The sequence below is a fragment of the Mytilus trossulus genome, chromosome 9 (assembly GCF_036588685.1).
Source record: "Mytilus trossulus isolate FHL-02 chromosome 9, PNRI_Mtr1.1.1.hap1, whole genome shotgun sequence".
Classification (NCBI taxonomy): Eukaryota; Metazoa; Mollusca; class Bivalvia; order Mytilida; family Mytilidae; genus Mytilus; species Mytilus trossulus.
In genome coordinates, this window is record NC_086381.1 from 48,238,697 (window position 1) to 48,255,509 (window position 16,813).

General features: G+C 31.1%; 1 protein-coding gene across 1 annotated transcript; it reads left to right on the forward strand.

The window, feature by feature from the left end:
- Positions 1-3,214: 3,214 nt before the first annotated feature.
- On the forward strand, positions 3,215-6,992 carry LOC134683955 (uncharacterized). Its single transcript, XM_063543264.1, has 2 exons — positions 3,215-3,399; positions 6,397-6,992. The coding sequence occupies exons 1-2, from the start codon at positions 3,255-3,257 to the stop codon at positions 6,612-6,614; spliced, it is 363 nt and encodes a 120-aa protein (XP_063399334.1). The 5' UTR covers positions 3,215-3,254; the 3' UTR covers positions 6,615-6,992.
- Positions 6,993-16,813: the final 9,821 nt, after the last annotated feature.

Sequence of the window (16,813 nt, forward strand, 5' to 3'; positions counted from 1 at the left end):
AATATTGAACTCGTGACGGAACAACACTGTTTATTAACTCATGCGCTACGTGCATTCGTGAACTAATCTTTTGTTTGGTCACGAGTTGAATATTTTTCTCTATTTAAATTCTTCGATTAGTTATTCTATAAGTAATGTACGTTAATATCAAGTTTGGATACACAATACTGTTTGCAAGCAAAAACAAATTGTCAGTACGGAGAAGCTATTAAGCGCTTGCTAAAGCAGACAATACTTTAAGTAAACAACATACCGATTCAAAATAACACATTTTAAATCAAAGGTTTTTGTGAAGGCTAGACAAATGAAGCAAATATAAATCAAATGGGGATGATACCAGTTTGGTGCATTAATCAAACGTGTACAAATATAACAATAATATCATTGAATATCTAATACATACACAATTATCTGCTATCAAAACACATGTATTTAATATGATTATAAATACCTTTACCATTTTCTGACCTAACTATGTAAGTTAAAAGATAAGTTTCATTCTGAAAGTTTCAAAACTTGATTCCAATATACAGAAATTCAGGTGTTTTGTTCAAATTAGTTTTCTCTCTTGATTCTAGCATAACTGTTTAGTTCCATGTAAATTAATGCGTGTCTGACGTACTACATTATAAGTTTGACATATTCGATGAGTTTCTTATCAAGTTTACTATGTTAACCATTAAAACGCACGTCTTTAGATTGTTTAAAGTGAATTATATTTTAATGTTACAACTTATACAGATTACACCAACATGCATTCACTTATAAAATTCGTACAAACAAATTACAACCAAAGTTGGTCATTATCCTTGTACTTAAAGGGGTTATATAAATTAGATAAGTGGCCTTGAAAGCTTCAGAACCAAATATTTGAACAAACAAAGATAAACAGTTCATCTATATTTGAAAGTTTTGTCAATTACTACAAAATTATCATTAAGACTCTATATTTCCCGCTAATTAAAAGAATTAAGAACAAAACAATGCCAATAAAGCGTATATGAAACACCCAAGACAAGTGACAGCCGAGGAGACTACAATGCATTCTGCGGACATACACACCCTAATTTGGATGCATTTTCAATATATCAAACAGGTATTTTATCGTAAAACATAATCCAAAGGCGATTTGTGTGCCTAGTTTTATAGGAATGTAGGATATTTTATGCAATCTTTAAAAGCAGATTTCAAAATATTTTACCAACAAAAAGAGGACAAAAATCTACAAATAGCGTAGTGTTTATCTTTTCTTTTGCACAAACTATATAATCTTGATTATGTCCACTTAGAACATCATCGTAACAAAATCGTTATAATCATGTATGTTTCTCATCGAATATGTGGCGAACATCGACAAAATAATCTATTTTGCGCATCATGTTTAAGAAGGAAAAGGATAGTGCAGTTTTCATTGCATGCGGTAACACTTAAACACACCTTCTGATGAAAATAAAAGAGATTATCCGTAAGGGTTGGCAGAATTCTTTTTCGGACAATTGACCATTTTTTTGTTGGGAGTTGGATTTGCACTGATCATGATGATGTAGGCTTTGCAAAAAAGGATTTGTGATTGCGTCACACGGATATTTGACACTCATTTTCCAAGTCTTATGAGATACTTCCGGTTTTCGAAATATGAATGAAGTACAACTGTTCATGAACATATTTTAACAACCAAAACAAGTTGTAAAATAGACAAATCTACGAATTGATTTAATAAATCATATAATGCTAGTATGAAGCTTTAATTACTTATGACAAGACTTGAAATTTCGATAACCACAAAAAAAACAGATCTTTTAAAATAGCATCCGTTAATTATTATTTGGTATTACATCTTATTATTTCTGAAAATATGCAGCTTAAGAGCATCATTTATCATAGTTCTAACGAGATAATATATTCAAGTAAACTTGTCCACATGAGGTGATTATTTTAATATGTAAATGAGATAAAATGATTGGGAGCATAAAATAAAATTGGCAAGTAATCCCGCTACCATTTTATCCAAAGTCTGTATTGCAATTGACCTTACAAGGTAGTCTGGTACTCGTGCAGATTTATAGCAAGGTTATTAATCTTTATTTTAACGACGGTTAGTTTCTTTTGTGTTTTTTGTCCATGATATTTTACAAATATTTTTATTTTACCGGTTTTTCATTTCATTTTAAAAGTGTGTAAAAAGTTAATAACACAAATAATGACATTCGACGAAAGGTCAAAAATGGAAAAAATTTAATCAAATGGGTCAAAATCTTTAATTGGTTTTACATAGGCGGTAATGGTAACGTTTTTTCCTGTAGCTCAGTCCATATCGTAAACTTAGATATGTATGATAGCTCGTTTCGAGGCTGTGACATTTTCACATATGTGGTTAAATTTACGGGATACGAAGTGAGATTACTTTTCCCGTAAATAAGCAAACCCCGAACATCCTTTTGTGATGCGGCTTCTTGTGGTAAAATACTAAAATACCCTCTTTTTAACACAATAAGTTCTTTGAAAATTTAATACTTTCAACACATTCAATAGCTCCATATTTTTTACACATTTATTCTATGTTTCTCTACTTTCCGAATCACCACAAACAATTAAGTTCAGTCATTTGTTAAAAATAGAAACATGTCCAATATCACTACACAGAGATTTTTTTCTGTACACGTGACTTTTGAGTTCCTCATTTCGAGGCACGTTAGGGATGTTGTCCCAAAATGGCACAATGAAAAGTTCAAACAGATCAAACGAAATTAATGTATTCTTTATGCTCCTTATATAGACAGTTTCGTTATTTAATTTGACTTATTTAATTCATGCGCCGCAGGCTATTAAAGTTATATGAAACGAGTTTCATCTAACAATATGACTCTTTTGTCGAGATGTTATCTCTTTCACACGTTCACCGTCTTCATTCGGAATTTCAATTTATATTACAATAATTTACGACTTATGACGTGAGAAGCAAATATCTTTTAAAAACATCAACCGCCAATGCAATTTGTATTATAACTTAGAGACTAAAAGACGAAGCTCCAATAGGGAACTTAATTCACACTCATATACATGTTTGTGTATAGACTGCATGCAAAACGCTACCAATATTTGATTTGTGGGTATGATATTATGTGTATGTAATGCAAGAATGTACAAGCCTAGACAACATAACAGTCATTTGATGTATTAACTTCTTTCAAATCAATAATGAGAATGTTTATTTAACAGATCATGTAACATCTAAATCATTTTACCAGCAGAATATGTCGAGTGGAACATGGATTGAGTCTTTTAAGTTGTGTGAATCATCTTACATGTTATCCCGTTACAGTCTGGTGTATAACAATGCTTCGTTTTCAGGTGGAACATACTGGCTATCTAATACACGTAGATGGATTCAAGGAACATGTAGGTATTTCTTCCAATATGCACTGAGATCCAATGAAAACGCAACACTTGGTTTTTCAAAAATAAAATTCATATAAGAAATGATAATCTTTCAAATTAAATTTTCTTGATAATATTTTTAACAAAAGATCAATATCACACGAAAATGTTTCATTGTCATTTTTTGGGAAACGAAACATCCAATGTCGAATCATTAACTCACAGTCCTAACAAAAAATGTTACAACCCCGTGGTGCTCTGCAATCTCGACAGCGGCGTGGAATTGGTCATCCCGAACGTTTAATGTGATCTCGAAGAATGGTTATATACTTGTCCCACAAAGCAAACGCAGGCTGACTTTAGGATATTGATGGTGGTTTTCATCGTCTAAACCTTGTCAATCTGATGCCAAATTTGCTCGATCGGACAAAAATCCGGCGAAAAGCATGACTTTTGCCCAAGGCGGGTACCAAATATCGATGGTACCACCACTGACGGTTTTCGGTCTACAGATTTCGAGGTTTACGCCAGACGGCAGTTTCTGAACATAAGGGCGGGAAAATTCATGACATTAGCCAAGTTTTAAATGACAGAATCGTGATAATGGTGCGTATCTTGAAAAGTGGTGAACTCAATTTTTGTTGTCCGTTCAAAATGACCATCACTTCGTATTTGTTTAAAAAATCACTCAACCGGAAAGTTGTCGACAATTGTCTTAAAATTAATTTTCAACCAACTATACCAAGTTCTAATATAAATAAAATGAAATTAATCAGAATTTTTTTTAAAAACAAAAGTGTTGCGTTTTCATTGGCATTTAGTATATATCAGATTTAATTACGAGATGTTCGCCTTTTTAATTGTGAATAAAGAACATTACCACTAATGAAGTGTTTGTGTCAGGTAAAACGTTTAAACAACAGCGATAATGGTAATGATGTGTAACATATTGCTTTTTGTGTTCTTTTTTTGGTACTAAAACCAGGCCGTTAGTTTTCTAGTTTGAACTGTTTTACATTTTTCATTTCTGGGCCTGCTATAACTGACTAAACTATAAGAAATTTTTCATTGTTGAATGCCATACATTGATCTATAGTTGTTAATTTCTATGTCATGAGGTCTCTTGTGTAGAGTTGTCGCATTGCCAATCATAACACATCTTTTTATATTTATTCAGCGCATAGTTACTGATTGAAATTGAGAATTACGTGTATTAACTTAAATAAAATGTGGTATATTCATCAATGAGACATCATATATGTATAACCGACTTGAGCCACTTCTTCCTTATTTGGAATGTTTTGAACGATATTGTCAGATGAGTAATGTTAAATTGAGGTTAAGGTACAAAGCGTTTTCATGCCGCCATATCCCATCCTGTTCATGATAATTATTCCAATTCCAATTATAAATCTTCGAGTGAATATCCTAAATAGAAAGTAACCCACCGTTATAATAGCAATGCATGTATAATTCCTTCTGCAGGCATAAATCACATGAGAATATCATTTTAAAAAGAGGGGCGAAAGATACCTGATGAACATTCAAATTCATTAATCAGAATTTAAGATAACCAAACGAACAATAGTACACAAAACACAACATAGAAAACTAAAGACGAAGCAACACGAACCCCACTAAAAACTTGAATTGATCTCAAGTGCTCCCAAAAGGAAGCATATCTTGCCCCATACGAGACTATCCATCTCAATTCAAATGAAGCTTTATATTTTTAACTTCGACGGCCAAAATCAACCTCTGATGACATTAGTTATATAATGATGTAATCTATAAGGTACACTTCTTCACATATAAGTAGTAATAAATAGATTAACGGTTATGATAGTCGGCACGATACAGCACGTACCCGCTTACTAATAGCTGTGAAAACGTATTCAAAACAGCAATTCGTTTCTTCAGAAGGAGTGTGTGAAACCCGATCAATTAGCCAATTACCATAGAAGTTTTTAGTATTATACTATGAGAATTTTTGCTTATTTGCAGCACAAAGCTAGAATATGTTTAATTTCAAAGAAGACAAGACTCACAACTAACATAAATATTTTTTTGTTATTTCAAACAAACAAAATTTTTCATAACTAAAAATTAAAAGTATTTCTTTACATCAGGACGTAATCACACTACTGATTCAGGACATAATGCACACAACAGATGAACCGAGGTCATAAAAAAGGATTAGAAACGCGTTCAATGTACACGTAGTTACCACGACCATGTTCAAGAAAGAGGGACGAAAGATACCAAAGGGACAGTCAAACTCATAAATCGAAAACAAACTGACAACGCCATGGCTAAAAATGAAATAGACAAACAGAAAAACAATAGTACACTTGACTCAACATAGAAAACTAAAGAATAAACAACACGAACCCCATCAAAAACTAGGGGTGATCTCAGGTGCTCCGGAAGGGTAGGCAGATCCTGTTTCACATGTGGCACCCGTCGTGTGGCAAAATACACATGACAAAAATGCGACTGCATTTATCTTCAAGAAATTAACAAATAAAAATATGATGTGGTAGTTCAGGTTTATATGACATACACCATGACAAATAAAAGAAGCAATCTTCTCAAAAATGTTTTTAAAGATCAACGGAAACTGGTCATGTGACCAACACAGAATGAAATCATAAAAAATCGCAACACAAAGAGGCTTATATTATCCTAACATTTGAGTTGTGTTTTTACAACAAACAACCACTTTTATTTAAATAGATTTAATAACATTTTAATCGTGGGCGCAAAGATTGTTTTTACTGAGGAACTCAAGTACACATAATTCATTCACTTTTTAATCATTATCGTGTGATTTCTATACTTACTTTTTTGGCTCATTTGAATTTTGTTTTCATGTATGTAAATTGTATGTATATGTTCAGAAATAGTTTAAAATCAGTGTGCTCAAAATTTGAGTTGAATGCTGCCTATTCACTTGTTTTTATTAAATAGAAATATCTATAAATATATAAACATAATTTCTAATGATTTCCTAATTAGTTACAAATCATGAGTTCTGTATCGCTGCCAGACTTAATAAAGATGGCAGTCTCCGAAGATTTCCACTAAGATGTGACAGAAAACTACCTGGTCTGTGTGTAGGTCGTGAATGGACGCCAAATCATGTCTTGTCATCAGATGATCATTCACCAATTAATAGTAAATATATTATAATTCAATGTCTTAAAGGAGTCAACTTTTCATTAAAGCGTAGTTAAAATGCTAAATATAATTTTCATTCGATCGTCACATTAACTTTCATAACAGGGTTTTGTACTTTTTGAAAATATGTTCACTGCTTCGAACTGTTGAAGTCGTACATTGTAACAAATAACATACAGAAACAGGTCAGCAACAAGTGGTGCACAGTTATTCGGATTTCAAATGTTTGGCTTTGAGCGTTCCTGATGAAGGTAAATCCAGAAAAGCGCTTCGGACGCAATAAATTATATGGAATCTCCAAAGCAAACACAAATTTTATCTAATAAAAATTCAAGGGCAGTTATAGTATCAAAGCATGTCCAATTCACGAAGTTCTTTTGTTTGTTCTTATTATACAAATGGCCTAAAAGATTTTGAACATCTGTATACGCATTCTGACTGTTTACATGCCCATTTAATTAGGTGTGTAATTTTTTTCAAAATAAGAATATGAGGCAAAGTTGTATATAGGTTAAAAAATCAAAACTTTGAACAAATTCAAAATCTCCAATATAAGCATGCAATTTATCAAGTTCTTTGCTTATATATCATAAAGTTATAAACTATATTATTGTCACACACACACACATATATACACAATCATGTGCTTTGGTATCTTTATAAAGCTTATTTTGTCTTGTAGAAGTCCTTCTTATATCCGTGATTGCTGCAACAGGTTTTATATTTCTCGTGGCAACTGTGATAGTTATCCTCTGTAAAAGGTTTGTTATTTTATATTTATTAACTTACATTGGCATTTCCCTTTTTTCAATAAAATAAGAGTATATTCGAAAGCTGTAGAGGAGTGAGCCTTTTATGTTGTGTTTCCGTTGTGTCGTTTGATTTTTCTTATATATGAGTGTGAATTCACATTACTATAAGACGTGTCACGGTACTTTTCTATCCCAAATTCATGTATTTGGTTTAGATTTTATATTTGTTATTCTCATCGGATTTTGTCTAATGCTTAGTCTGTTTCTCCGTGTGTTACTTTTTAATGTTGTGTCGTTGTTCTCCTCTTATATTTAATGCGTTTCCCTCAGTTTTGGTTTGTTACCCCAATTTTGCTTTTTGCTATAGATTTACGAGCTTTGAACAGCGGTATACTACTGTTGCCTTTATTTCTTAAGACAATGTTAGACATGGCTATAAAAAAGGAGGTTCGGCATGCAACAAAACCAGGTTCAACCCACCATTTAAAAATGTCCTGTATCTAGTCAGGAATATGGCCATTGTTATATTATAGTTCGTTTCTGTGTGTGTTACATCTTAACGTTTCGTCGTTTGTTTTCTCTTAATTTTGAGTGTAAATTCACATTGCGATAAGACGTGTCATGGTACTTGTCTATCCCAAATTCATGTATTTGGTTTTGATGTTATTTTTGTTATTCTCGTGGTATTTGTCTGATGCTTAGTCCGTTTCTGTGTGTGTTACATTTTAGTGTTGGGTCTTATATTTAATGCGTTTCCCTCGGTTTTTGTTTGTTATCCCGATTTTGTTTGTCGTCCATGGATTTATGAGTTTTGAACAGCGGTATACTACTGTTGCCTTTATTAAACAGATTGAATCATAATCATATTTTATTTGAAGAAAACTTTAAATGTTAAATACAAACATAATGCTATTGCAGAAGTATGAGTATTTATTGACAATAAAATTTAAAAAATGCCGAACTCTATGGAGGCTTTAAAATGGAACGCTTCTTATCAACGGAAAAAAAAACAAAGCAAACGAATGAAAATCAACTATCATATTCCTGATTTTATACAGGCATGTTCTTTTGTTGTATTTAGAAAAAAGTTAATTGATATATTGTTATAAATCAGTTCATATACTTATTACTTTCTATACTTTCTCATTTAGACGAACCTCAACAAGAACTGATGAACGGCAATCGACACTTGTTTCACAAAATGAAGTGCTTTACGAGAATGAATCTAACACCTTGAGCAGATATCAAACCGCTAACGACACAATTGATCATATGCACTATCAAAGTTTAAATCAGAATCGGAATCAAATTAGTAGCAATTACGATATATTGCACAATGATGAATGTGATGGCACACGTGTTATACAATCACATAGTGTTATTGATGAAACTGCAGGACAAAGACAAACGGAGGCGGATTATCAAGAAATGGAAGATGTTTCAATATAGAAAAAAAGTAGTTATTTAATCTAAAACTGTGAAACAACTCATAAACGCTAACGCTGCATTATTTTTCAGTGGAATGAAGTGTAATATTCTACTGTTCATCTTCATTTACGCGGCTTTTTTTGTAATAACTGTATTTTATATGTTTATATCTGTAGTAACGTTTATATATCTACTAATCGGAATAGTTCCTATTTTTGAACTATGTGTCAGATGTAACGATAGACATCGTACTGTTGTCAATTGTGTTTAAAGACTGACGAAGAGTTGTTAATCCAGAAACCGTGACATGAGTTTTTTGTTAGGGTTAGAGACAAGCAGAAATCTGTAAAATAGATAAAAAAAAAAAACCAGCAGTATCGAAAATAGATTTGATATGGTGTTTATAAAATTTATGCATGATTAGCTTTTAAAAATGAGGTGTGTATACGCGTAAAGATGCGTATAAAGCTCAACATAAAATATTTGAGTTTAAAACAATTAAATTTGTTTTCCATTATGTCCAATCTACCGGGTTTTAATAACAGGATCAGCACGTGGGTAACCAAATGTAGAAAAGGATTTACTTCCACTTCCAGACCATAAGAGATCACCCCAGGTTTTTTTTAATGGGGTTGATGTTGCTTATTCTTTAGTTTTCTATGTTGTGTCTGGTGTACTATTGTTTGTCTGTTTTTCTTTATCCCTTAGCCATAGCGTTGTTAGTTTGATTTTTTATCTGTGAGTTTGACTGTCCTTCTGGTATCTTTCGACTCTTTTCTGGTTAACTTTGGTGTGTGTTTTTAACAAAATACGAATGATTTAAGTAAAAACGAGAAATTCAAGTTAATAGATGTGACTTTGTTACAGACCACAAACACACCCTCTTAAAAGTTCTATCAAAGATCTTAACGTACAGAGAGCATGACACTCTCGCACAACCAAACAGACATCCAACATTTGCAAGATTTTACCTGTCTGTAGAAGGATATCAAAATTACCATATATATGTTTATTCAAAGTCCCACGTTTGGTCAGGTTAATGTATATTTATATGTCAGTGAACATGTAAAACATATGATAACCACATTCTGGCATCGAAACCGAAACACAAATCTACTATGTTTTTTTTTTTATTTCTGTCAAATTGGAGTGGGAGTTTTCACAGTGAGACACATTTCTATTATTGATTTGGATTTGATTTAAAACTACAATATACAACGTTTTAATCGTTTACAATTAAGCGACATCACGAAATCATAACTAGATATTGAACGACTTAGCAATCCTCAATAATTTAAATGGAAGCAGATTTCACTCAAAAGTTTAGCTTTCGTTTTCTATTCCGTATACACACAACGCCTACATATAAGAATTATCAACACTCTGTAGTGTCATATAATGCACAAGTACAATACCGATTGAAACACTTTACTACTTAAATTTGATATAATTATTTTTTCTCGTGCGTGTTTTAAGTGATACAATTTTTATCTTTTCTATCAGACAAAAGTCTATAACTTATTTACAAAATGAAATTATATGAAAGTTGAATCGATGTGCCCAAAATTAACCGTTAATACATCAAGGGTATCGTTTTTCGATGTTTGATAATGCAATAAACAAGCCTTATATTAAAGCAACTGCTGTTACTTTAAGCTTTTACATTTTTAAAATTTCAGTTTAGAAGTTTGGTACTAGACTTCTTTTAAAATTAAAAGATCATATTTTCTCATACATGTATATCGAATTTGTTTGTATTATGAAGCACAGTACAGGTCTTTAAATCCGTTTGAGCCCTTAAAGCAATTGAATAGTAAATAATGTAGTCCGACAGAAAATGTTTGATCGAAAAGAATGCACAAGCTGTATCAATAACTTAGGAAACAAAAAGGAACATTGATTATATTCCTGTTTCATCTATAAGCCTAAGAGTTGCCGTCATCGTTGATCTCAACTGTTCCCTGGCATGACATAGGGATTTTTTAAAATAAATATCAATCACTCACACTGCCTGTTGAGTTATACCAACACATTTTTGAATGATATATCTAGTTGGAGTATCTTCCATATGTTATTTTAAGTCTGATTACTTTTTTATTATCTAGACATTATATTTAAGATTAAACATCTGCAATATAAACTCGCATATGACGAAATTTATGTAAATGTTACATGTTAAATATATAAATATTTTGTTTCCAATATCACGGCCTTATGTTACATGTTTTTCCTTGTTAAAATAGCCATACATGAACCAGATACCTTTTTAAAAAAAGGAATGAATTTCAAACTTAATTTGTTTATATGAGTAAGTTATAATATTCCTAAAGCTTATGAACGATGGTTTACTGTGGCAGGGTTTCCCAGGTTCATATACCCAGCTGTGTAGGGATGGTTTGGAATTTTAAAAAAATCAAGACTTTAAAAATTGATGTGGAAAGACCTTCAATTGTTCTCTGAACAATGGTGTTTTTATTTAATAATTTTTTGTTTGGCGGTTAGACCTTTGTTTTTCGTATGCCTCTTTGACGTTTACCCTGCATCTGTTAGATTCAAATGATGGGGTAAGAATTTTAAATAATCAATTAGCTCATAAAAACAATATTAGGCAACTTTCTAAGGACTTCCAAAATATAGTTCGTATTGAACTACATCACTTGAATTTCTGAAAGGCCTACATTACAATGATATATTAATATTAGCAGTATGAACAATTTAGATTGAGGTAAAATCTTTGAGTAGGTGTGTCGAATAAAAGTATGATACATGTTGTACTTTTCTCGGAATGATAAATAACACATGATCGTTGTCGTTCTTGAGAGACTCTTACATTACCGCTTTACAACCAAAAATAAATTATCCGAATTACATGTTTTCAATTTCGATAAAGTATTCCCTATGTCCATGTCATGTCAAATCACAACAGGTAAAAGAAGTGGATGATACATGTCAATAATTGAGTAAAATAAATGCTAAAATAATTTAAGAAAAAGTTATGTGTTAAGTAAAGCAGCTATGTGTCACTTAGCTGAGATGCAATATTTTCCTTTGTTCTGAACCCCTATGGCAATATATGTTGAAAGGTATTTACAAGTTATTGTGCTAGTATATGCACTAGCTTAATTAAAGGATTCATTTCAAGCTAAAAGACATTTTAAACGTTGCTGTCAAATAGATATAAAAAGATGTAGTATGTTTAACATGTTTAGGACCGATTTATTAAACATGAATGCCACAGCAACGATAATAAATATAAGTAAGGACATGAAAATGTGGCCATGTTAATCAGTATTCACCAAATATATGTATAATGATAATGAAGAGAATTCGGTAGAATCATAAAAAGGCGGAAAGAATACTTCAGCAACAAACAGCTACTTGATCAACCCGTTTTAATCATAACAAAGATTTCAATGATTATATTTTACAAAAAAACTTGAAATTTGTAATACATATTATGTACGATTTGTTTTTCCTATGTATAATTAATATGTAGTATATTTGCCACTGAATATAGTTGATGTTAGGAAACACGTGATTTTTTATAATTTTTGTTCACTAGTAATTTACAAGTACGTTACACGACTTCCTTATTCAATTTCAAATTTAGTTTGAATGTTGTTCAAAAAGTATAGAAAATTCGTTCGTGGATAGAAAAAAAAACTGGATTGATGAATAATTTACTGTGTTTACCTTTCTTCGTCTTAATTTTCATTTTTGATCCAGTAATTAATTCGAAAGGTAAGTCAGTAACTTTCATTTCTTAAATTTGGAAGAAACATTCATTTTTTTTTTAATTTCGCAAAAAAATTTGCATATGTACTAGATTATATTTGATCCGTTCAAAAATGTTAAGGAAATTTACAAATATAACCTGAAATATTTATAACACAAATACATGTATCGTAAGGTTATTAATCTTCACAGTTACATATGAATTATTCAAATGTTTGTATTTATAAATGTTGACGTCATTTGTAAAGTACAAAGGTAAAATATCATAGCCAGAACGAATGTAAACTTAAAGAACTTGGCTGGTTTCTTTATATAGGCATATTTTGGTCGCTTTTATTTGTGTCTCTGACACAATTTTCAACCCGTTCTATATTTCATGTCACATATCCCACACCAATCACACATGACAACCTTCAATTAGGAAATTTACATTTTTTAACCAAGTAATATATGTTTGTTGAATTTGAATGATTGATCTATCAACAGACTTTAGGTATTCCAATGGATATAATTGTGCATCCATACTGGTCGACTATTTTTTGTACATGTTTGAATCATAATTCATTCAGTAACTTTTAAAAACAAAAAGAAATACCAATGTACAAAATTCTTTAGTTGTACTCAAAGATATATTGATGATGTCATATCACGAAATAACCATATTTTGAAATTAATGATACTACTGATACTGTAAGTACTGCTTCATACCTTGAGCATTTCCTCAATATTGAAACACATGAACGACTTCAGACAAAACAAATTCACAAACGAATTGATTTCAACTTTCCATTTATCAATTTCTAATTTTAAAGTAGAAGAATACCTTTTGGCGCGTCGTGTGTTGTTTACATCTTCACACTTTACGATCTTTACACACAGGATTTTGTTCCTTATTCAGAATCTGTTCAAAATGAGTTCTGAGAAGTAATACTTTGTATCATTGTTTTCATTTGATAATTGATATGAACATGATGAAGTGTATTTGCCACTTCACATATTTGATGTCAGAAAACCTGTGATTTTTAATATTTTTTTTATCATTAACCCTTGCGTTTTATATGTTCGTTTTACGACTTCCTCATTAAAATCTATTTTTAATGGGATTGTAATAGTAACGATAAGTCATTTGTGGAAAATAACAAAAACAAGAAAAGTTATGAATATTTTCATGGTTTAACTTTGTTCGTCGTGATATTTATTTTTGATTAAGTGATTAATCAGACAGGAAAGTGAGTTGCTTTCATTTCTTACATATGGAGTTATAGCATAAAATACTCATTTGTAAATATTTTCCATATGCACTAGATTATATCAAACTGGTACACTAAACAACTAATGAAAGACAATTGTTTATTCTTCAAATAGTAATCTGTAGACTAATATTAGCAATGCTTGATATGAACAGTTTTACTCTATCAAACTTTGATCATTGAAGTCCATATTCATAACATTGTTTATTCTTCTGTACGCATATATCTTGAGTCAAGAAAAATTGGCCTGTTCAAGGTGGAATCTAAACTTACATTTTATGCTAGACTTTCTTCAGCCTCAGCACTAATTAGAGTACTTGGCAAAAGAGATTTTAAAACATTATATTCTTTTAAACTAGTACTATACTGTTAGGGTTCTAACCTTGGAAATCTAACACATTACAAAATATCTAATGAGTAAAGTATAGTATATCTAACACTGGTCAATAAAAACAAATTCAGTTTAAAATTCGTTCCTTTTTTCAAAAAATGAATGGTTTATTTAAGAGTTGAATGTTTCATTTCTTTTTTAATTCATTGGTCTGTAACGGCGTTGACTTGAGTACATTTTGTATGAAGCGGAAGCGCTTCATTCTACAAATGTGAGACTGGTCAACGCTTTTACAATCATATCAAATGACTAAAAAAAATCATTAAATTACTAAAAGAATCATTAAATTATTATATATAATATTATGTTCCCGCTATGATCATGAAAAATCGATTTTATCATTTATTTCTTGAAATAACATGTGCACTTTTTTGTGATAGCACGTGCCATCATAAATTTGGATATAAAGGTGAATTGTTGTATGACGCACAAGTGTTGTTATCCAATCAAAATAACATATTCTTCTGAAACATGCATGCAATGTAATAATCAATGGTTTAATGAAATAAGGATGAACAATAATAAAAGTGCGGGGAATTGTAAAATTTATTTAAACAAGCATTTAAAATGTGAAATTTACACTAACTTCCTTCATATGCGAGTGTATAATTTCAGATGTTTAATCTTAAAGTGCAATATAATTACGTAAAACGGTATATGTAATATATTTCCACTAGATATATCACTCAATAATTTATTGATATCATCCCACATGTAGTATAAGTTATTTGCTTTAAAACTATTCCATAAATAATACCAGGGAATAGTTATCAAAGGTTCCAAGATTATAATTTAATACGCCAGACGCGCGTTTTGTCTACATAAGACTCATCAGTGACGCTCAGATCAAAACAGTTACAAAGCCAACTTAGTTTCAGGGAACAGTGGGCTCTATTATGAAGGCATCTCTTTGACTTTGAGATGAAACAGCAATATAAGCGATATTTCTTTTTTTCTTTTTTTCACTTCATTATTGATACTCTATGTGCGTTCTTTCCAATCAAAACATTTTCTGTCCAACATTTTTTGTGATTTAATTTAGGGCTCAAACGGATTTAAAGACATGTACTGTGCGTAATAATACAAAACATATTATAAACCTGTGTGTAAAAAATATGATATTCAATGTTTCCAAACTTCTCAACAGCAATTTTAAATATCTAACAAGTAAAATCACAAAATTACTGAACTCAGAGGAAAATCACATCCGAAAGTCGATTATCAAATGGCAAAATCAAATGACAAAACACATAAAAAATGAATGGACATGAACTGTCATATACCTGACTTGGTACAGGCATTTTCAAATATAGAAAATGGTGGGTTAAACCTGGTTTTGTAGCGCTAAACCTCTCATGTTCATGACAGTCTCGTCAAATTCAATTATATTTACACTGATGCGTGAACTAAACAGACATACTAAATAAAATAGTAAAATCTCAAAACTACAGCAGTGGCTTCAATATTATACCACCTTATAGAATTGTTAACTATCTGTCCGTCCAACTATCCAAAAGTCCGTAAGTCCGTCCCATGAATATTTTTCTTCGCATCGTTCTCATTGCTACATTACAAGGATTCAACAACTGCCTGTTTATTGTCAAGTATTTGGCGGGGTTTCATCAGTGTATTATTCTGTTAACCTCTACCCTACCAACATGACCAAGTAAAACATGAAGTGATAGGCTTTCAAATGATATATGACATAGCCGAGTGTTATCTTGGACAATCAGTACTATATTAAACTCGAGATATTCGGATATTTTATATTAAACAGAAACCTGGAATATAAACGAATTTGTTATTTAAGTGATTGTGTTTTACTGTTACAGTAGTACATAGTACGGAATGTGTGCGAATATTTTAATAATGTGATCACAGTTTTTTCATACAAGGTTGTACAAAATTTTCATTATTATTTTGCTTCACATATATCAATTATCACAGTGACTGTTTCTATAATAATCTTTAATGGGCAAATACTATACCTTGTTTATAAATATTTGTAATAACGAGTAATATAATTGGTTCAGTTTTATAAAAAAACGGTACTATTTATTCTGTTATAAGCAAACATACAACATTTTTTTAATATGCTAATTTTTATAATAAAAACCTGGATAAAACAGTTATGTGTGGTGTTAGTACCTTTTTACTTTATTTCAAACTTGAAGCAAAATAGTATGATGACCAATATCCAACAGAGCTTGTTTATGTTATCCATGCCCACCGTCATTTTACACCAACTTTATGAAATTTTGGAAGCCTTTTCGAATAATTCTCTAGAAAATATTTTGGTAGTTTTCAAAATTTATATTGTAAATATACACACTGCAGTTATTCATAGATAAATATAAAAAAAATATATTGTACCCTTACATCCAATCACAGAGCTCCTAAGTTGACTTCCTTCACCTGTCCGGAGTACACAAAAGGCCAACCTAAAGCTGGGAAAATTGTATAGTACCGTCTTTCCTATACAGATATGACATACGGTTTGGTTTGCATTTACAATTTAGGTCAAATAAGCTTCTAGAAATGAGATGTATATACGCGTAAAGAAAAAAATCATACAGCTCAACTTAACATTTTCAGTTTCAAACTATCATTTTTTTCGAAATATGTTTAATCTACCAGGTTTGAAATAACATAGCAACAAGACAGGTGACACATGTTAAGCAGGATCTGCTTAGCCATTC